This window comes from Ochotona princeps, chromosome 8 (genome assembly GCF_030435755.1).
Source record: "Ochotona princeps isolate mOchPri1 chromosome 8, mOchPri1.hap1, whole genome shotgun sequence".
Taxonomy (NCBI): domain Eukaryota; kingdom Metazoa; phylum Chordata; class Mammalia; order Lagomorpha; family Ochotonidae; genus Ochotona; species Ochotona princeps.
The window spans coordinates 61866167-61889132 of NC_080839.1; the positions used below are offsets into that span (position 1 = coordinate 61866167).

The 22966-nt window shown below is 49.1% G+C and overlaps 1 protein-coding gene across 1 annotated transcript in view; it reads left to right on the top strand.

The window, feature by feature from the left end:
* Positions 1-18233, top strand: part of ALK (ALK receptor tyrosine kinase) — an 878396-nt gene extending 860163 nt beyond the window's left edge. The window contains exons 25-30 of the mRNA XM_058667362.1: positions 1979-2076; positions 4972-5064; positions 6929-7030; positions 13943-14077; positions 14731-14821; positions 17083-18233. Of these exons, the coding sequence (XP_058523345.1) occupies positions 1979-2076; positions 4972-5064; positions 6929-7030; positions 13943-14077; positions 14731-14821; positions 17083-17802 (1239 nt within the window). The 3' untranslated portion in view covers positions 17803-18233. The remainder of the gene's footprint in view (positions 1-1978; positions 2077-4971; positions 5065-6928; positions 7031-13942; positions 14078-14730; positions 14822-17082) is intronic.
* The last annotated feature ends 4733 nt before the right edge of the window (positions 18234-22966 follow it).

Genomic DNA, 22966 nt, shown 5'->3' on the forward strand with positions numbered 1-22966 from the left:
AATTCATGGGTACAGACCAAAACCACTGGTTGGCCCCAGATCCTCACTGCTTTGAGAACATCCCTTTTTAATGTCCACAGAATGTTTGCATATGCAAGAGTTCATTTGGCAAATACTTGTTGAGAGCCTGCTTGGTCCTAGGAGCAATTTTCATTGATTCAGGCAACAGTGGCAAAGGCCCTGAGGTCAACAAAACACTGCCTGCTGTCTTCTTACTGAGCCAGCACACGTAACCATCAAGACTCGGGACATTTCTGTCCCTGAGAAACTTGCTGAGCCAGAATCTCCACACCTTTCTGATCTCCCACATCCATCCCACAGTCTGCTTTGAACACAGTGGAGCTTCTCCAAGTGCCCGTGGCGGGTGTCCATGGCTGAGGGAGGAATATTGGGATGCCAGAAGAAGCACCATGCAACAGGGCAGGTGCGGGTGAAACCTGATTCCAAGTTGTTCTGTGCTCCAGATGGGTATGAACATCAGCCAGCGCATGGCTAGCTCCACCCACACTGTTGGGCAAGTGTCAGCTTAACCACAGTGTCCACACATCATCCATACCCCCAAACACATAACCTACACATAGACACACACACACAAGCCTCACATACACCTCAAACACTCAAACACACCACATATACATTCCATGCACACACCTCACTTATACCAAACAGCTAGACATACAAATACATACGCCACACCTATACACACCAAACACCCACACACATCACATATGCATACCACATACCACACACATACCACATACACACATTCATTCACATTAGGCAGCTATGTGCACAAATAAACACACACACCACATACACTAAACATCCAGACACAACACACACGCACCATGCTCGTATAGCAGACAGCCACACACATATACACACATCAGAGAGCCCAGACACACACAGTACCTAGAGACAGCATACTGCACACTCGACACAGGCACACTTGCTGACTGCCCACTGCAGGGAGCATGAACTTTCCATCACCAGCTGGATAGGAATGCCAGGCAAGGCCAGCCTGAGAGCAGGTGTCCCGAGGGACATGGGTTGGGACATAGGACTTGGGGGATAAGCTCATCCCTCATGTCTCTGCCATGGTAAGGACTCGATCCTCTGGGGAAGGAGCAGAAAGCCGTTGCCTGGAGAGAGACAAGATGTCTCCAACATCGTGGCACCCTGAGTGCCTCCCTCAGGATAGTTCCCATCTATCTCACAGCCTCAGGAGAAAGCAACCCCAGAAGCCACTTCCCAGACCTGCACATCCCTCCCACTCCACAGCCCCAGCAGAGGCTGGAGATCTCTGTGGGACATTTCTATGGAGCCTCTCGGTGTGGTTCCTGACCCACCTGTGAGTCCGACAACAGCTGCCAGACCCTGGGGGCCCAGCAACAAAACGAGAGACCGAGACAGAATGAGGCCTTCAGAAAATACAGTTGGCTCCTGCCAGGCCCATGTGTAGCCTCAGGCGGGGGAGGGCTTCACCTGTTCCAGAAGAGCTAGAGGTCACCCAGTCCTTTCCAAAAATATTTCTCCATTCGCTTTGGGCATGGGTCTTCTCAGAGAAAACTTCACGTGTAGAAACTGCACAGGTGTAAAGAGAGAACTTCGAAAGCAACATTAGTCCTTGCTGGTTGCCTCCCAGGCCTGGTTATCCCTCAAGGATGATTAACAGCTTCAGAAGGCTATGCTGGAAGCAGATATAGATGAAAACAGGGGTGGACCGATCCTGTTGTCTGGGTCTTCCCAGCGCCCACTGTGGCTTACGGTTTACCTGTAAAGCTGTCAGGCACATGGCTGCAGCACCCACCCCCGTTGAACCAGTCCTTGGTCTGCGTGGGAGCCCAGGTGTCTGTGTGTTCTCGCACCTCCAGGTGAATGTTAGTGTGCAGCCAGGGCCAAGTCGCTGGCACGAACCACACGTTCAGGGAACTTGATGCCAGAGTCTCCCCGCACTAATGGCTTCTATCTCCCACAGAATCAGCCCTCCTCTTTGGCCATGCTGGACCTGCTGCATGTAGCTCGGGACATTGCCTGTGGCTGTCAGTACCTAGAGGAAAACCACTTCATCCACCGGTGAGTCCCAGGGACCTCACTCTCCACATGGAGAGTGTCGCTTCCTGTCCACACGGCTGGGTCTCTCCAGAGCTGTTGGGAAGACTCAGCTTTGTCTTTACTCAATCAGGGCTCCGTTTGCCTCCTGAGTCACGTGGGCAGGTGAAAATATCCAGAGCCCTGAACGCTATTCTCAACCTCTTAGGGGGGTTCCTGCCTGTCACCTGACCATTGAAGCCTGCCTCACCACAGTTCTCCCACTTAAAAAACTACGCCCCTAAATGGGACGTTAAAGGAGTTCACACTTTCACAGAACCAACGATGAGAAACTCCAAGGCAAGGATCCTCCCCATTTATCCTCTGATCTATAATGGGAGCACAATAATGTCTTCCAAAACTCCCTGAAATAAAGCAGAGTGAATGTTTTCCTTCTTTTTTTTTTTTTTTAAATTTCTTTATTTTTATTGGAAAGGCAGATTTGCAGAGAGACAGAGAGAAAGATGTCCCACTCACTGTTTCACTCTCCAAAATGGCTGCAATGACTAATGCTGAGCCTGTCTGAAGCCAGGAGCTTCTTCCTGGTCTCCCAAAAGCGGTGTAGGGTCCCAAAGACTTTGGCCATCTGCTGCTGCTATCTCAGGCCATAAGCAGGGAGCTGGCGCTGAACTGGAACAGTTGGGATAAAAACCAGTGCCCATAAGGGATGCTGGCACTTGCAGTCAGAGGGCTAGCCAGTTGAACCATCACACCAGTTCTGCCTTACTCTTACTTCTTCCTGTATGACTAGGACATCAGGCCACACATGATTCTGTTCCATCCTGGGAAATGTTAGTGGCTTTTTCAGCTTTCATCATGATTCTGAAACCTGAAAAGTGAAATAAATTATTGGGCTCTTCGTGAAGTTCTTCCTGATGATTTGCTCCTAGTTCAACAAGCAAAAGCTCATGTTTACAATCACTGACTCTCTCATGCCCACAAACAGCAGAAGGCCTCTTCCTAACAGCTAGGATACACGAGTACAAAACAGAAAATCAGAAATGCCACAGGAGCCTAGAGTTTAGAAAACCGGGCCCTCTCCTTAGAGAAAATGGAGGGATGAGACCAGGGAGTGTGTTTCCTGTGGCAGAAGCGCCTCCCCTGCCCCACACTGCACTGCCTTGGTGTGCCCAATGTGGCCAGACACATGCGCCCTGGGGACTGGGAGGGCAGCTCCCTTCTCAGAGGCCCGGGCTCCTGCTCCCTGCCATTTGCTATTTTCCTTGAACAGGGTTTCCTGCAACCTCAAGAATTATGGGTCGTGCTAGCGATTCCCAGTGTGTTCTATAGTACTACATCTCCTTTCTCACCATGACACTTAAGATCACATTTTTCGGCAACCACTCCAGACACAGCAACTTGCAGGTCTCTCTGAAGCCATAAATATTGGTCCCAACCTCCTGCACTGTTTCTCTCAGGAATTACTGACCATGTAGTCAACGATCTTTCTTCATTTTGATCTCATACATGTTACATTGTTTGGTGGTTTTTTTGAAGCATTTATGTACCACAGTCCCTCAAACTTCAACTTAAACCTTCTGGGTCAGGCGAGTGACTAACCACATCCACTTCATATCCCAGCCCATTGCTCTGGAATTTTTTTAAAAAAGATTTATTTATCCAAAAGGCAGAGTTACATGGAAAGAAGAAGAGGCAAGTATCTTCCATCTGCTGGGTTACTCCCCCAAATGGCCAAGGCCAGGGATGAATCCAGCAACCCAGAACTTCATCTGGGTCTCCCATGTGGGTGGCAGGGGCCCACACATTCAGGCCATCTGCTGCTGCTTTCCCAGGGGTGTTAACAGAGAGTCAGATCACATGTGGAACAGCTGTGTCTTGAACCAGTGCCCATATGGATGCTAGCTTTGCAGGTGACAGTTGAACTGGCCTCACCACAATGCTGGCCCATAGCTCCTATTAAAAAATAATAGTACTATCTTAACAGCCAATTGCATGTCCTGCAAATTCTTTCTCCACCAAGGATTGAAACCCTAAAAGCAATTTCTTCAAGAAACTAGAAATACTAGGGAGTACCTTAACCTACTTTAATTTGTTATCATGGAAGTCATACAGTTCCAGAACATTCCTTTAAACAATAGACAGACATGAAACAGTGGTCTGTCCAAAACAGCAGCCAGGGCTGGGCATATGACCTCGCAGAGATGCTGGTATCAACGTGCATAGGTTTGAGTCTCAGCTCCGCTTCCAGTGCCAGCTTCCTGCTAATGCAGACCCCAGGGCAGCAGGGGCAGCTAGGTGGTCAGGCACCTGCCACCCACAGGGGAGTCCAGCACTGGCCTTCCAGCTGCTGGCTTCAGCCTGGCCCACCCCAGCTATTATGAGCATTTGGAAAATGAATCAATAGATGGGGGTCTCTGTCTCTGTCCCTCTCTCCTTCTGGAATATATTCTAGTTTTTATAAAATAAAATGGCAGCCAAAGACCAAACTGCATTTCTGACATCCTTGTATTATATCTGCTTTAGGCTTAACTTTTTTTAATAAAATGAGGATATTAACAGCTTCGTGTATCTTATAGAATTGTTGTAAGAATTAAATCCGAAGCACTTACAACAATGCTTACCACATAGTAAAAAGCCGATAGATTCTAGTTCCTGTTACAGTCATTCTATTTATTACTGTCCTATTAAGTGTTGTTGATCATTTCCCCTAATTCTTTTCCATTTCCCTGTTAGGTCTGATGCCTAGAATTGGCACAGCCATTTCACACTGAAGGGTAATAGAACAGAAGAAATATCAAGTAGAATAGAGAACTATTTGAACTGCAGTTTGGAGGTGAAGATCCCAGTGGTGGATATTATACCCTTATCTACCCAGGACAAACTCAAGACTTGTGTTTCCTTGCTTTTTTCTCTTCCCAGGGACATTGCTGCCAGGAACTGCCTCTTGACCTGTCCGGGCACGGGAAGGGTGGCTAAGATTGGAGACTTTGGCATGGCACGAGACATCTACAGGTAGGACTGTCACCACCCAAGCAAGCTTGTCTCCCGGGGTGTGGCCCCTTGGACCCCACCTCCCCATTCCTTTGTCAGCTTTCAACCTGAAATTTCATTGAGTCCCTTTCAGAGTGTGGGAAGCCTTAATTAGGTCCCCGGTCTGGGAATCTCCTTCCAAAATCACACTGCCCACAGTAATTGACACCTCGTTTTTAATTAGGCTCCAGTGCTGTAATCCTGCCATGTTCTGAGACCCTGAGTGGCTTGGGCCTTTGTAACGGAAAAAGCTTTCAAATAAGTGTTAGCTTCCTCAGCCCCTCTCCTCAACCCACAAAAACTCTAGGTGGGCAGCAGAAGCTTCCATGAGCGCAGGCGTGAGTACCCCAGAACTGACAGAGCACTGGGCGAGCTCGTGGGTCTGTTTTATCCACACCAGGATGAGTGTGTGAGGGTGGGGTGGGGGAGTATGGGGGTGGGTATCTCCAACCCACAGACACTAGCTCAGCCTCACTTCTTTATCCCTGTCCCAGTCTTAAGGCTGCAATTTTAAAAAGAATTAATGCCTAGTTTCCTCTTTCTCTAGTTATTCCCAACAGAGACTTGCTCCTAAGCTGAGTGTGCCACTCCTTTGCCTGGCACTAATTGCCGCTTTCCTCTCCTTCAGGCGTAGAGCAAGGAGAGATGGCTCTGGAAGGCTCTAACGCTTTGGAAGGATTCATTAGACCAGTGTAGGTCACAGGAAGGCCTCATCAGCTGGTGCCCATCTCCAGAGGACCCAGGGTCCTGAAACTGCCACCTTACCACAGGGCAGCAGCACCCGGAAAGCTGGGTTAAGAAGAGCCCTTCTGGAGTCTCCTTCCATGGCTGTTCATCCCACATGTTCCACTTGACCTTCCACCCCCACCCAAGGTTCCATCCCTGCTTGTCCTCCTGTTTCAGAATTTCCCCAAATACTTCTGATTTAAGGCACAAAAGTGCAATGGGACTTAGTCAGCCCCTTGCCACCTGTTTCCTTCCTAGCCTCAACTCTGGCAGCTCTCCAACATGCTGTCATCCTGGTGTGGACAAAGCAGATCCCATGAGCTGAGCCCAGTGCTCCGTCAGTTCTCTTGTGCTCACTCCTGGGCTCATGGAAGCTTCTGCCTCCCACCTAGAGTTTGCAGTCCCCTGAATCTGGACTCGCCCATGATCCCGCAGTTCCCCACACACCCAGCCAATCTCATTGGGCAGCAGTGTTCATCCAAGTAAGTTCCTTGGTCCTTAATTATGCCCCATCAGTGCACCTCTGTGAAGTAATTAATGAATGTAGGCAGCTGGCAGGAAGCTGCCTCCCATAACACATCTAAACAGGAGAATATAGGGCTGGGCGTGGAGTTGCCCTAACAGGCAGATGAGTTCATTTATTCATTTCTATCAGCACTGCCGCGAATGCACCTTGCTGTGTGTCAGGAGAGGCAGCTCCTCCCCAGCCCATCTAGATGACGTGTCAAGTGCCTGGGTGGAAGCGTATGCTGCTGGAGTGCTGGGAAGGCTCCAGGATGACTGAGACTCAAGCCCTGCTCTTGCCCACTGGGAACATTCCTACAGGTCCCTCGGAACACAGTACTCACATGGTTGGAGTGTTGCTGCTTATTGTGGGTTAGGATGAGCAAAACCCCAGCAGGGAATCTCGAATGTCTGTTGCCGGATGTTGAGCATTGCATAGCCCTTTTCCTTCCTGCCTCAAGGGGGACTGTTTTGTTAAGTTAAACTGGCACCCCTCCCCAACTAATTCCACCCTCTTCCAAGTCACTGTTGCTGTTGCTCCTCTCCTGTGTGTCCCACGGGCTTCTGCTCTGTGCTGGCTCCAGGTCCAAGCTTGCTCTCCTCTTCTTCCCGACAGAGCAAGCTACTACAGAAAGGGTGGGTGTGCCATGCTGCCAGTTAAGTGGATGCCCCCAGAGGCCTTCATGGAAGGAATATTTACTTCCAAAACAGACACCTGGTAAGTCTCTCTGTTCCCCTCCTCCATAGCTTTGTGGACTTAGGGGTGCTCTTGAGCCAGACAATCCATCGTCCCTTGCTGGGGGACCCTGTGCTGGGAGGAAAGAGGACAAGAAGAACTGAGATTACAGTGGTCCCGCAGCATCAGCAGCCAGAAGAATTACAAAGGCTTCCCTAAAACGCAGTTCCTTGGGGCTGGCATGATGGCTTAACTGACTCATCCTCTGCCTTCAAGTGCTAGCATTCCCATATGGCTGCCAGTTTGTGTCCCAGCTGCCCCACTTCAGATCCAGCTTCCTGTTTATGGCCTGGGAAAGCAGAGGAAGATGGTCAAAGTCCTTGGGACCCTGCACCCATATGGGAGACCCACAATTGTGCAGCTCCTGGCTCCTGGATCTCAGCTCAGCTCTGGCCATTGCAGCCATTTGAGGAGTGAACCAGCAGATGAAAGATCTTACTCTCTGTTTCTCCTTCTCCCTATAAATCTACCTTTCCAATAACATAAATTAACCTTAAAAATAAAAGCAGCCCCCACCCAGAAGCTCTAGGGTACAGCTGGCAGTCTGCATCTCTGATAAACTCCCAGGTGATGCTGATGGACCTTGGTGAATGAAGGACCACATGAGTCATTTTAAACAGCAACGTGAATCCATGCTCTCTCACAGAGTGCACACACACACACACAAGATGGGAGTCTTCATAGTATTCAACTCCACAAGGACGAAGAAGGCAGTAAGGATGACATTTTGGAAGCCAAAAAGTGTTTGGACTAGCAACCCCTTTGCAAGGAGACTGCACCAATGGCTTAAGTCCAGAAGTGGGCTGTGCCCTCTCCCCAAGAGCCCCAAAGGCCCTGGCAATGCACATGGAGGAGGAGCAAGCGGGAAGTTCGTTGAAGAACTCAAGTAACTAGGTAGTGTGGGCCATCCCCTGGCCCCTCAGAACTTGTCGGCTGTCTCTCCTCTAGGATCGAAACCGGATCGGGGTAAGCCGCCACTTCTGACGACAGCAGCCCACATGGCTGCAGTTCGAGACCCGGCTGCTGCACTTCTGCTCCAGCTCCTTACTAATGCACTGGGAAAACAGCAGAAGCAGCTCAGGGCTCCTGGCTTTGGCTTGGCGTAGCCCTCATTATTGCAGCCATTTGGGGAGTAAAGCAGCAGATGGAAAATCTTTCCATCTTTCTGTCTCTCTGCAACTCATCTTTCAAATAAATTTTTAAAATAAACTGTTAAGAAAAGAGATTGGTGTTTCCTCTCTAACTAAAGTCACTCTGGGGCCCGGCACAATGGCCTAGTGGCTAAATCCTTGCCTTGCATCCGCCGAGATCCCACGTGGGGTGCCAGTTCATGTCCTAGCTGCCCCACTTCCCATCTGGCTCCTGGCTTGTGGCCTGACAGGGCAGTGGAGGGTGGCACAAGGTCTTGACAACCTGTGCCTGTATGCGGGGCTCGGAGAAGGGGATTCCTGGCTCCTGATTGGCTTGGTTCCTGCTGTTGCCTCCACTTAGGGGGTGGGCCAGCTGATGGATGATCTTTCTCTGTCTCCCCTTCTCTGTGTGTGTCTGCCTTTCCAATGGGGAAAATAAAAACAATCTAAGACAAAGTCACTCTGGTCTAGGGTACAGAGACCCCACCTCGAGTCAGCTGTTCTCCTATAAGCAGGGGTTTCTTTTTATTATTATTATTAATTACATTGTATTATGTGACACAGTTTCATAGGCTCTGGGATTCCCCCAACCCCTTCCCATATGCTCCCCCCATGGTGGATTCCTCCACCTTGTTGCAGTATTGCAGATCAAATTCAGTTGAGATTCTTTCATTGCAAGCATATACCAAGCAAAGAGTCCAGTATCTAATTGTCCAGTTACATTCAACAGTTTCTTGGGCAGATCATCTCTGGTCTAAAGGCAGAGCTGGCAGAATATCATCCTGATCAATTAAAAGCCCCAACATAACATCAACAACAATTTACAACATTTATGGGATTAATTGTCATGTTATTGAGTAACCAATATGTTACAAGATGCAATTTCTCAACCACATCAAGCAGGGGTTTCTTTAAAGTGCACCTGCTTATGCCTGCATGGTTCCCCTGTCGCTTCAGCACCAAGGACACTGACAGGCAGGAGGTTGCACAAGTGGGCTCTCTCAATGCATGGGTCAAATCATGGCCCTCCAAAGGTGCTAGATCCAATCCCAGAAGCTCATAAGTGCGACCTTGTAAGAAAAAAATAAAGCAAAAATGTCTTTGCAGATATAATCAAGTTGAGAATCTAAAAGTGGGGGATACACTTGGATTCTCAAGTTTTGGGCGGTCTGAATCACCATCACCCTTGTCCCTGTAAGGGAGAATAAGCAGGAAATTTTATGCACAGAAAAGATGCAGACACTGGGATGATGCAGCCACCTACCAACGGTTTCTGGAAGCCAGAAGCAGCAGGCAAAACGTTCTCTCCTAGAGAATCTTGAAGCCACCAGGTGTGTGGACATGTGCCAGCCACCAGCCAGCAATCCTCGTGTATGCTGGGCTCCCCAGAGCTTTTACATGTCCCATTCTTCATACATGAACAAACCACCAAGAAGCAACAAACATCTGAGAAAAGAATTCTGGTCTGAAGCAAACCAACCTATAGAGAAGAACTTGGAAGAAGAAACAGGATCACTTAGGAACACTGTCATGTTGGACAGGTATTTGACACATCACTGCAGTCATGCTTGGGATGCTTGCATCCCATAGCACTGGGTTGAGTCCAAGCTCCCCTGCTCACACACACCACAGAAGGCAGCAGATGATGGCTCAAGTGCTTAGACTCCCCATGACACATGTGAAAAACCCAGACAGGGTGCTAGCCTCCTGTTTCTGACCTGACCCGCCACTGGCTTTTCTGGGCTGTTGGGAGTGAGCCATCAAGTGGGAGTGCTCTCTCTCTCACACACACATTCTCTTGTCTGTTTGCCTTTCAAATAAAATTAAAGTAAGCAAGTAAGCTTAAAAAATTTCAAGACTATTATATTCCCCAATAGATAAGAAAAATTATTGCACCTATAAATGAGGAACAATTGGGTTATTTAAACAAAAGACTTTAAGGGAGAAAGAGCTGTGGGAAATAGAAATATAATAGGAGCCCTCAAGGAGGACATAGTCCCTGAACCATAAATGGGGCTCATGTGGCATCTCCCTTCCAAAGTGCACAACACGGGGTGCCAGGTGGGGAGTGGGTCAGTGGGGAAGCAGGGGAGAGAGAGAAACTCGACAGTGGAGAAGGATGGTGGAGGTCACCATCCTGCCGTAGCCCATCTGTCCCCTTGAGATGCCGTGAAAAGGGCGCTTCACCTTTCACACTGCACAGCCCCGACCTAAGCACTGCAGACCCAGCCCAGTTCCCAGATCTTCTATGCAAATCCCCACCTGCCTCAAGCCTGTCAAGGTCATCAAACACGAGCAGTTGTCACAATTGGAGGGAGACCAAGGAAACAGAATCCCAAGTGCATTGTGAAATCCTAGTGGGATTATGGAATAGAAAAGAAAAGTCAGCAAAAACTAAGGAAATCTGAGTGAAGTTTTTTTTTTTTTTGCTAATAACATGTTAATATGGGGTCATTAATTGTAACAAATGGACCATGGTAATGTGATGCCAAAAATAGCGGGAACCAAGAACTCTCGGTATTCACAAATCCTTCACAATGCGAGCTGTTCTAAACGCTCAAGTTTCTCTTTTGTTATATATGATGACAGAAGAGCAAAAGAAACTGAAAGGTTGGAATATTTAGGGTTAAATAAATCTTCAAGAAAAGGAAGCAACTCTAGAGGGATGGAATAGACAGGAAAGGGAAGAAAATTAAGGTGATGAGACCCATAGATCTAATTAGGTGACAGAATGGGAGTCCTGGGAGAAAAGAACGGATGAAGTGAAGAGAATGCAAGAATGTAAAGATGTGAAGATTTCCCAGAACAGGAGATAAATTTCCAGGAGAAAGCAACCAGGTGCCAAGCACAAAGGCCGAAAAGAACCACATGGAGCAGCCCAGGGCCGTTAGAGTGTAGCGCAGCACACACACAGCAGCCTGTGACCATGGGAGTGCATCTCAGCACACAGAGGAGCCCCTGACCGTAAGAGTGCAGCCCAGCACACAGAGGAGCCCCTGACCGTAAGAGTGCAGCCCAGCACACAGAGGAGCCCCTGACCGTAAGAGTGCATCTCAGCACACAGAGGAGCCCCTGACCGTAAGAGTGCAGCCCAGCACACAGAGGAGCCCCTGACTGTAAGAGTGCAGCCCAGCACACAGAGGAGCCCCTGACTGTAAGAGTGCAGCCCAGCACACAGAGGAGCCCCTGACCATAAGAGTGCAGACCCAGCACACAGAGGAGCCCATGGCCATGACAGTGCACACTGGTGGGAATGTTCTTCAAGCTTGCAGGAGGGAATCAGAGTAAAGAGGAGAAAATGGTCCGAGAGAAACCTCAGGGAATACAGACAGCATGGGTCACAGGAGATACAGGGAGATGACAGGTGCTGGTGCTCCAAGCCTAAGCTGCAGTGGTCAAAGCCCCTGCTTGATGCCCAGCAAGAAGAACCGTTGTTGGGGGTGAGCCAGTGAGCTGCGGCTTAGCCCAGCTTGGTGGAGTCCAAAGCATGTCCTGTGGTCAACAGCGTCAGCATCGCCTGGGAACTCTTTCAGCGCTCCATTCTCAGGCCTGATGGAACGGATACTGCAGGGGTGGGCGGGTTATCTGTTGGAACAGGCCCTCAGATGACCCAGGCATGCCCCAGGGCTGGAGCACCTGCAGCAGCAGCCAAGCCCGTCAGGATCTGAGAGTCATGAAGCAGTGTGGCCGTGGTGCGGACACATGGATGTCCCGCAGCCCTCAGCTCTACTGCAGACTAAGCTTACGTGGGCCAGGATGTGATGTTCCCTTGCAAGGTTTTAGAGAGTGGGGAGAGAGAGCAAACCCAGCCTGACCACCTGCTAGTGTAGGGGCGACAAAACAGAGTATGCTTTAGTTCTATCACAGCAAACTTTAAGATTTGTTTTTATTGGAAAGTCAGATTTTTACAGAGAGAAGGGGCAGAAAGATCTTCCATCCACTGGTTCACTCCCCAAATGGCCGCAATGACTAGAGGTGAACCAATCCGAAGCCAGGAGCCAGGAACTTCTTCCGGGTCTCTGACACAGTGCAGGATCCCAAGGCTTTGGGTCATCCTCGACTGCTTTCTTAGGCCACAAGCAGGGAGCTGGACGGGAAGTGGGGCAGCCGGAATATGAACCAGCATCCATATGGGATTCCAGCACATGCAAGGCGAGGACTTTAGCCACTAGGCTACTGAGGCAGGCCCAGGAAACTTTTTTCAAGTCTTATTTATTCATTTATTTATTTAATTGGCAGAGAGAAGGAGAGGAAAAAGATATCTTCCGTCTGCTGGTTCACTCTCCCAGATGCTTGAACAGAACAGGGCTGGGCCAGAGTGAGGCCAGGAGCAAGCAGCTTCATCAGTGTCTCACACGTGGGTGGCAGACACCCAAGTGCTCAGGACATCCTCTGCTACTTTCCTAGTGCATTAGCAGAGAGCTGGGTTGGAGGCAGAGCAGCCTGCGTGTACCAACTTCGATAAATCCAAAAGAGGATTAAGCGGAGAAAAAAGCCAAGTACAACGAGGAATAGAATGTCATTTGTGGATAATTCTACATAACAGAAAATAAATCTATAACAGATTTTTTTATGATTTCATATGCTTTCATGTACTTTCACATGTTGCTTGAAAATGAGAAAACACCGTGTGACTTCAGCGAAGAGGAGGGAGGGAGGAAGAAACGGAGGTGGCACTTAGTTGTATCTGTTTAATTTCTTCAGAAAAGAAAGGGAGGGGCCAGCTTTGTAGCAAAGCAGATTAAGCTGCTGATTACGGTGCCAGCATCCCATATAAGGATCCTGGTTGAAGTTCCAGATTCTCTGTTCCCAACGCAGTTCCCTGATAATACTCCTGGGAAAGCAACGGATGCTGGCCTAAGTATGTGGTCCCCTTCCAACCACACAAAAGACCTGGAAGAAGTTCCAGGCTTCTGCCTGGCTACTGTGGCCATTAGAGAATGAACCAGCAGATGGAAAATGACTTTCTCTCTGTCCCTTCTCTCTCTCTCTCTCTCTCTCTCTCTCTCTCTCTCTCTCTCTCTGTTGCTCTGCCTTTCAAATGAATAAAAGTAATGGTTTTTTTAAAAAAGGAAGAACTGACTAAATGAGGCAAAATATTAACACCTAGATTCTCTCCAAAGACATCATGATTTGTATCTACCCATCAATTTAGACAGAACGACAAAACACGTGGCTGAAATTCAGTAAAAGATGCAAGACTTGTTCAGTGTCAATGTTGTCTTGATCTAGTTATTCTAGTACAACTACCCTAGGTTTGACTGAATTATGCTAATCTAGAAACCCAAAGAGCTTATCCTAAGGAAATCCTCCTGTTTTAAAAGATGCAAAATATTCACTATCGTGTTTCAAATACTTTGAAAACAAAACAAAAAAACATGGAAATTGTCACACAACTGCTAAGCAGAAGTTTCTGCAACCATTTCAAGATGTTTACAAGATGTCCTAGCATGGAAAGTGTTCTGTAATGGAATGTACAAAAACTCCAGGTTCAAAACTGTTTATTGACCATACTAGTGATTTTAAAAAAATCTAAGCTCCAAACCTTGACCCAAACAGAAACTGACATACCAACTATAGTTCTGTTTTCATGGAATACCACACTGGTGCTTTCTTACTCATTCTGCATTCTAAGAGTTCTCTATTATAGGGAAAGGAAAAAAAAAAGAAAGAAAGCATAGGAGACAAAAGCTGGAATTCATATATATGTGTACACGCACATATGTGTCCCCACCCAAACCTGTGTCTTCTGCCCCGTGCCCAGGTCCTTCGGAGTGCTGCTGTGGGAAATCTTCTCCCTCGGATACATGCCGTACCCCAGCAAAAGCAACCAGGAGGTCCTGGAGTTTGTCACCAGTGGAGGCCGGATGGACCCGCCCAAGAACTGCCCCGGGCCTGTGTATGACTCGTTTGGGAACTCAGCTAGGTCCTCCCCACAGTGGCTGCTTTCACAGAGTGTCTGAAGCCACGTGTGTTTCTTTGAGATGAAGGGGCATAGAGCTGCCTCCCCAGACAGGAGTGGGTGTGGGATTTCCATAGCCGGACCAGTCATCCAGCCCCTGCAAAGCAATGACATGTCCCAGAAAGGGACTCCATTGCCTGGCCAGAGGCTGTGGGCTTATCAGTTTCATAACCTTTAAACACTTCCTGGGAACTGGTGTTCTAGACTCCTCCCTGCTACCCTACACCCCTACGCCATAGATCTGCATCTCCTTTAATTGTGTCCATTCCCTGAGCTTTCTGCTTTGTGGCCTGGCAACCCTCAGCCCCTTCCCATGAGCAAGTTGGATGGGAAATATAATTAGTATATTCGGTGGCTGGAGCTTTTTTAAATTTGGGAAGGCAATAAAGGGGGCTGTGCTTAACATAATGTCAGGATGTCTGCTAGCTTTTGTCAGCTACTCCCAATAGTATCCCACCTTTGAGCGCTAGTCCTGGTTCCATCAGCAGGGGCAGCATCCGCCAAACAGGTGGTCCCCGCGTGGCATGCTGGGAGACCCCGAGTTTTCACCCACAGATTTCTGATTTTAGTTCACATGCTTCCTCTTTTAGATACCGGATAATGACTCAATGCTGGCAGCATCAACCTGAAGACAGGCCCAACTTTGCCATCATCTTGGAGAGGATTGAATACTGCACCCAGGTATAAACAGGGTCTCCCCCTGACCAGCGTCCCCTCCGTGTGGCAGATACCTAGTCAGAGAATGAGAACAGTAAGATGAAAGGATGGCATCTTGGTTGTCCCACTGATAAAAATCAATACCGGTAGCTCCTACTTTTCTTCGCCAGCATGTGACACGGGGCACCCAGTGAGAGTCAGGAATCCGTTCCTTGCACAGCTGTTAACGCAGTCCCTGCTGGGCACCTGTTAGAGTAAGCAGGAGTGGAACTTCTGAGCAGCATGGGACACATCTGTTTCCCTAGTTTATAACCAGCCGGCAGCGTGAAGTTGTGAAGGTCCATGTCCAACCATCTGTGTTAGAGCTACTGCGGGACTACAGGTCCAAATAATATGGAGAAGGACCAGGACCGGCATTGCTGGTAGCCTCTATGCCCCATAAATCATGTGTTTCAGTTCACTGGGGCTCATGAGGCATCTCCGGGTTGCTGGTGGGGAGTTAGGGCCGGGAGAGTGGTGGCCCAGTCACGGTTTCCCAGCACTCCTGCTGGCACCTGTGCGGGTGCCCCGCCCACTCCCAGAGTCACCCCTCTGGGTGTTCCATACCCATCAGGAGCAGAGAGGCCAGCAGCAGGCAGTCCACTGTCCCCCCCACCACAGACCTTCTCTACTTCAAGGCTGCCCCCCAACCCGCCTGCAGCCCTAGCCACCCCTCCCTGGAGGCTCTATCTGAAGGTGACCGTCCCTCCATGCCTCTCTCCCATGCTTCTCTTCTCACTGGGCTCTCTAATCCCGAGCCTGGGAGTTCTGGAAGAGTCACATGACAAACCACAGCATCCTCAACTTCTGTCTTCAATCCTACAGTCACTAGGGACTGACGGTGGTTGAGGTGTTGCGGTGACTCAAGAGAACTTTTTCAACTTCTTACTCGGGTTATTATGTCACAGTTTAGATAGGGCACACAAGGGTACTTCCAAAAGCTCATGGCACATGGAATTAAGGTTTATTGTGGTGCCTAAAACTGAAATCCATGTATAAGTTTTTTCCATTATGTACATTTCCCATCAACCCTTGGAAGATCCCTCAGGTGCCCACGTTGGGGTGTTCAAGGGGTTAATGAGGTCATTTAAATGGCTCCTTGTGAGCAAGAGTAAAAAGTATCAAGAGGCAGTTACTTCAATTCTTTTCTTTAAGATTGATTTAAATAAAAGTTAGCATTGCAGAGAAAGAGGGAGGGAGAGACACAGAGTCTTCCATCTCCCCAGCTGGCCTCAGAGGCCAGGGCTGGACCAGGCCGAAGCCAAAAGCCAGAAGACACATCTAGGTCTCCCACATGAGTACAGGGACTCAAAAACTTGGGCTTTGATTATTTTTTATTTTTTCATTTTCTGCTTTCCCAGGCGTTAGCAGGGCGCCGATCATTACTGGAACAATGGCGACTTAGAACAGTGGCCAAGTCGGATGTCAGCATCGCAGGAGGTGGCTTCCCCGGGAGGCCACAGCCCTGTTCCTAAACCCTTCTCCATGAATACTGGACCAATGCACATTTTCTGTTAACCCCAAGTGATAGGAGTCCCTCCGCGGTGTGCGCAAAATGTTATCAAAATTTCCCAAATTCAGGTTTTCTCTCCTGAGGCCTCTGGGTCTCCATCTGTTACTGTGAGGTGGATGGCATGAGGAGTGGTGGAGGTGACGGATACAGGTGGCTTTCCTCCAAGCACTAAGCCGTTCCCAGGCTCTCACCAAGGGCCCTGGCCCTCCAAACAAGGCAGCCCCGCAGCCCCTCCGATGGGCTGCACTCGCCGGAAGCTGGGTGTGCATGCGTGGCTGGGCTGCACTCCCCAGAAGCTGCACGTCACAGGGACACGGGGGAGGGACAGCTAGGAAGAGAGCAGAAGCGACCCTGGAGATCCAACATAAGGGTGGCTCTGTCCATCTCCTCCACACACACACACACACACACACTGGGTATCAAATACCCATAGAATTTAATTTTTCATACTTGAAAGAATTGGGGGAAACAGACTGAAATGGAAGATTAATCTACGTGTTTCCAGTGAATGCGTTCATCTGTAAAATGTGGAAGGAGGTCTTCTGCCCCAAGCGCCTGGCTGCACCCCTGCCCCCACGGTCTAACACCCCTGGAACAAAACCTCCAAGATCTTCACCACAGGGAGTCTGTCCCCTTCGTTTCCTGCATTTAAATTAGATTATCCAAACCAGGAGTGTCCCAGACCCCACTCTGGGGAGGCACACTTGTTATCAACTCCTTTCTCTCAACCTAGGACCCTGATGTGATCAACACCGCCCTGCCCATTGAATACGGGCCCCTGGTGGAAGAGGAAGAAAAGGTGCCCATGCGGCCCAAGGACCCCGAGGGCGTCCCTCCACTGCTGGTGTCTCCAGCCCAGGCCACGCGGGAGGAGGTGCCCGCCCCAGCCGCGCCACCTGCTCTGCCGGCCACTTCCTCAGGTAGAGTCGCCAAGAAACCCGCAGTGGCCGAGGTCCCCGCCCGAGGCCCTAGAGGGTCAGCCATGGAGGGGGGACACGTGAACATGGCCTTCGCCCAGTCTACCGTGCCGTCAGAGCTGCCCAAGGGCCAGGCGTCCAGAAACAAGCCGACCAGCCTGTGGAACCCGACCTACGGCTCATGGTTTACCGAGAAACCCGCCAGAAAGAACAATGCCCTGGCCAAGAAGGAGCCGCAGGACCGGGGGCACCCGGGGCAGGAGGGAAGCTGTACTGTCCCGCCGGGCGGTGGTGGCAGCGGCGGTGTAGCCCCCGGCCGCCTCCCGGGGGGCTCCCTGCTCCTGGAGCCGGCGGCGCTGACTGCCAGCATGAAGGAGGTGCCGCTGTTCAGGCTGCGCCACTTCCCGTGCGGGAATGTCAACTACGGCTACCAGCAGCAGGGCTTGCCGCTCGAGGCCGCCGCTGGCCCGGGGGCCGGCCGCTACGAGGACCCGATGCTGAAAGCCAAGGGTAGCGGCAAGCAGCCTGGGCCCTGAGCCCACCCGCCCTGCACCACTGCTGTCTCGCTCTCTCGCGCGCTCTCTCTCTCTCTCTCTCTCCCCCCTCTCCCTTGGGCGCCCCCCAGCCCAGCCGAGCAGGGAGGGGACAGACACACAAATCCTCCACCCAAAGACCAGACAGTCACTTTCCATTTCGTGCCAACTTGTTCTCAAGTGCCACATCCAACGCTGTATTCTCGAGATGCTTAAGAAAAGTTGGAGCATGGGTCCATCTCTCCTAAGTCGTTCCTTCATTTGGAAAGAGAACAGAACGGCCAGCCCCGGATCCGGTTGCCCGAGGCTTCCATGCATGGTTGTTGTTCACCCCGCTATGCTGCTTCCAAACTGTGTGTGTGCTCAGCTTCAATGTAGTCCCAATTAGCTGCTTTCTTCTGTGTTCCATAGCTGGAGTCTTAGCTGTCACCTTCCCTTGTCCACGTGGGCGTTGAGCCACTTGAGGGGAGAGGGAAGAGAAATAATAAAGGAGTTATTCCTAACAGTTCAGCCTGGGAAAGACATTCTTTACTTGGGGCAGGAAAACTGCAGAGAGCCTCTTTAGGGGAGGGGTAGACGCTCTCCGTGTGCGGATTCACAGCTCATTCTAAGGACGCCAGGACCCTTAGGAGTAAACAGAACACATATATCTCTATACTTAGCACCGCTAAATGCCACCATCCCAAGCCCTGTGGGCGGAAAAGACCAGTGTAGACTCAGATACCAACACGCCGCTGGTACAGCTCATGCCTTAAGAGCGCAGAATGCTGAACGTGAGGCTGCCCGCCAGATCCAAATCTCAAGATTTAACAGCTTGATTACAAACCCGAACCATTTCCAAACCAAACACATGCCTCAGCAGCAGCAGCGAGCACACCGTAGCACAGACCCCTATGCATCTGTGGGCAGACACATGAGACCAGCCCAGGCTGAAAGCTGGCCACAGTGAAGATCCAGCATCCTGGGGTCGCATCCTGTGACCTTCCTCTGCCGGAGTGCAGATCTGCCCAACTAGGCACACTGCCATTGGGCAGCTGTCAGAGACACACTTGGGACCAAGAGGTTTTCCTCTAGTTGGCCAACGAGGGCCTTAAGGGCAGCGTGGAGGGTGGAGGCTGACCGTGATAGGTCACCGTGGGAGTCCTGAGCTTGGCTTTCCCAGATGTAATTTATTCCACACACGCACAAGTCAGCAGTCTGTCTGGTGTCACACGCGCATACTCAGGTGCTCGTGTCCTGCAGGCAGTTCCATCATTTTGCCCTTTCTGCTTCTCCCCTGTGCTCACGGCCCGTTTCTTTCCCATGCTGAGATGTCTTTCTCTTTTGGAGAACAGATTTTTTTTTTTTTTTTTTTTTTGCTTGCTTGCTTGCTAGGGTCCAAGCATGCCCAAGCAAAAGGCCTATGTGTGCATGCGCATGTGGGCAGGCGTCTCTTCTCAGCTTCACCTATGTGAACAGCATCCCTTTGAGAGCAGGAAAGCCATTCTACTCTAAGCCATTCCTGAGGACAGTTTGTTGCCCTAGAGCTGGAAGCTCTGAACATCTGTAGATGCCCTGAGACGCTGGGGACTGCTCGCACTGCTCTGCTGGGCGGCCAACAGCAGCTTCATCAGACATACATGAAGAAGACACATCAGTCTTGAAACAGCCATCCAGGTCAAGTTTGGGCTCATGCCACTCACAAAAGTAGTGTAGCTGTGAAGGCACCTTTCTCACTCACAACCCAAGGGACTCAAGCATCTCACGTAAGAAGCGCTCTCCTGGAGGATGGTGACACAGGAGTTGTGGGTTCCCGAAAACACTTTCAGCTCTGTAACACCAGTGGCCAACTCAGCAGGGGGCATGAAACACGACCAAATGGCCAGCTCTTTATTGTCATCAATGGAAGGATATCTAGGCCCTTTCCATTTAAGACAACAGCTACAAATCCATTACATTTTCAGGTTGTGCCTTACTGCCACTAAGATTGGTTTGTCACTATTCTCTACTCGTTATTGATATTGATGTTCATGTAATGATAGCCAAGTCATAAAAGCCTGTATATGTGGATAAGTAAATAAAAAACTCCACCCTGAGCTGTGATGATTTCAGGATGTTTCATTTGAGTCAGCATAACCCTCAGGTATCTGCATATTAAACTTGGCTCCTGTCCTTTCCACTCGTGTTCCAACCACTGTGGCTACAGCAGTTCACACTGATGCTGTAGACTGGGATCAGGTCCCAAACTATGATTGAAGGCTCCACCCAGAGGGTGGGCAACACGGCTAACGTGTGCAGAAGCTACATGAGTGAAGGCACAGCCAGCATAATCAATTCCAGCCCATGTCTCTGTGCAAACCTATCAATCCACCAGTGTTCTACTGGGAAACCGGCCATTTGTGGGAAATGAACGGTTAACACAGAGCACCACACAATTCCAGCAAACCAAAACAGCAGGCATCAACTTGATTTTGTTCTAAGGGTATAATCCACTCAGTGGTTCAGCGACTGGCTCTTCTAGATCCCCTGTCCCCTTGGGGCTGTCTGGCTTGTTGCTGCCTCGATGGCAATACCTTTCCTTCATTGCCATCCTCTGGGAGATCACAGGCTGTGTGCAAGCTAAGGAGCCCCCTCCAGCCCACGGAAGCCCCCAGGGGAGGTGGGCTGGGCATGCATGTCAGTGCAGCTCTGTCCACACTCAGCTACAGGCAACTCCTGAGCCGTGTGCAGCCAACCATCTTAAATTCCCCATAGTGCCTCATTTTACCTCATCCACCACCATTTCAGTGACAGCAGCCAAAGCCCTACCGGCCCCAGTTCTTCTCAGCTCAAAACAATTATACAAAGACTCTCCACTGAACTGAAATTCTAAGTGTTAAAAAGAAGCAACAGAAACACAAAGCTATTTAATAAGTTTTTTTTTCAATGTTGTCATCTCCATGTAGTGCTTGGTAAACCGTATAGCTGTGAGACCTTATATAACTGCAGATTAACTTCATTCTGTAAAATGTGGGCCCTTCATTTCCAAATTTGCAGGGCACATTCCTAAGAAACTGTAAATGACTGGGCTATTTGAATACATTTTCCTCAGTAATCGCAGGATTAAAATTCATAATGAGCTTTGTAGACCTCAACAAGACGCCTATGAATTCAGACTCTTCTGAACACGATGAGATTCATAAAATTGCATGAAGTGTGTTGTCAATCTGTCTTTAGCTAATGATTTCTTAAATGCATCCCAAGAGGACAAACAATTTGACTCCTAATTTCACCGCAGCAGATGGTTCCCCGTGTTGTGTGAACATGCAAAACAAAACCTACATTCCCATAATCCTCACCATGGTGCCCTAAAATAAGAATTACTTTATTCTGAGAGCAAGCAGTACAGTTTCTCCTAAGATGGTGTGTTCATTTGGCATCCGGAGTAGGTGTTTCATAGCTTTTAATGCACTGCTCAAGTACAAAGCAATTTTTTTTTAACTCTAGCTTAGCAACTTGAAAACACTGGAAAGGCATGATAAGAACAATCACATCGCATTCATGGGGACTGGGAAGTAGGAAGTTAAAATGAACCATGACCACAAAACTAAATGGGAAACTTCCCGCTCTTCAGCATTCAGTCAATGGAAAACCAACAGACTACCCCCTCACATGTCAAATTTATTCCCAGTTGAACCCCAGAATAGTGCTAGCGGCAACCTCTGCTCCTGTCCGTTTCTCACACTCCTGCCCTGTCAGGTCACCCCTCTGCAATGTCAGTGACTATCTGCCATGAGGTGCTGTCTTCACCACATGTCCCTTTGCTAAGCCCAAGGTAGCTGGTGTTAGTGGAAAGGTAGTCTTCTTCAACCAAGTCACACTAAGCCTTGGCAACTAGGGTACCAGCTTTCCCTAGAATCTTTGTGTTTATATTTGAAGAGGGGTTCTTTGTCAACATGGATAAATGCCGGGTTGGTCCAAAGTCAGCTGGTGCCCTCATCCTGGGTAGTTGGGCATTCATTTCTTTCTATGGGAAACAACAACTATTCTGGGCAGGAGTTAAGAGACCCAGGTACCAGACTGAGCTTCGAGTGTGGCTCGGGCAAGTTACTGAAACTCTCACTTTCACATTTTTGGAAAATGAAAGGCTTGGTCTCCAGGCCCCCTTCCATTGTGGAAGTATGCGATTCTGTAAGACTGTGTTCAAGATAAGCTCCAAAACCATCAGAATGTGATTGAAATGTACATGTGCATGTGTGTTTCTTTGAACCTGACTCTGAACTCATTGAGAGTCAGACAATTAATTCAAGTGCACAATCCCAGTGAGCCAAATTAAAGGTAATCTTTACACCAACGCAGATTAGAAAGTTTAATGTCAGTTCACTTTAACCTTTTCTATTCAAAAAGCTCCTTAACAAATGATAAAATTGTCACCATAACAAATTCTTACCTTAACACAGTTATTACTATAGCAAAATGAGATTAAGCAGGGATGGTTTTCTGACCAGGAGTCATGTCCATCCAACACCCTCCATGCCTTCAATCTCACACCACCCTTCTCTTGCAGTTGCTACCACTGCAGGGTCATTGGCAAAGAGCAAGATGTTGGTGACCAAGAAGTGCCTGTGGATTCTGGCCTTTCTCAACAAGTGTGTCCAGCTATCATGGGCGGGGGATTCATTAAAGAATTTCTTTACCAATTCCCACAGAAGTGGAGACACTTCCTCTTTGTAGGATTATTGCATGATCAATGCAATTAGATAACAATTCGGGGAAACCTGTTGTGAATAATACAACTTTATGGTGGATCTAGAAGCAGGGAATCCAGAAAGACAGCAAGTTAGACATCCCAACAAAATAATTTTGAAAACCATGGGTGATTTTCCTACATTTTACTACATCTAATAGTTGGGGATGGAGTGGGAGTTAATTCTGCATTATTCTCAGTGTAACGTGTACATAGCATCTCATGGCTCTCAGAAATGAATTTCACAGACAGAAATGTGTATACTGCTGAGCAGCTAGCTGTGCTTCTAAGCAACCAGTAACTGAGGCAGAACACATCTGGGGTTTCCCTTTGTCACACTTCAGGACACGCGACATGGCGGCAGGGCAGGAGACTCTCAGGAATCTGTAATACTTCTCAACCCCCAAACCTGTTCCCTTCAGCAAAGAGAGAAGCATTTATCTATAATGGATGCGTATAATC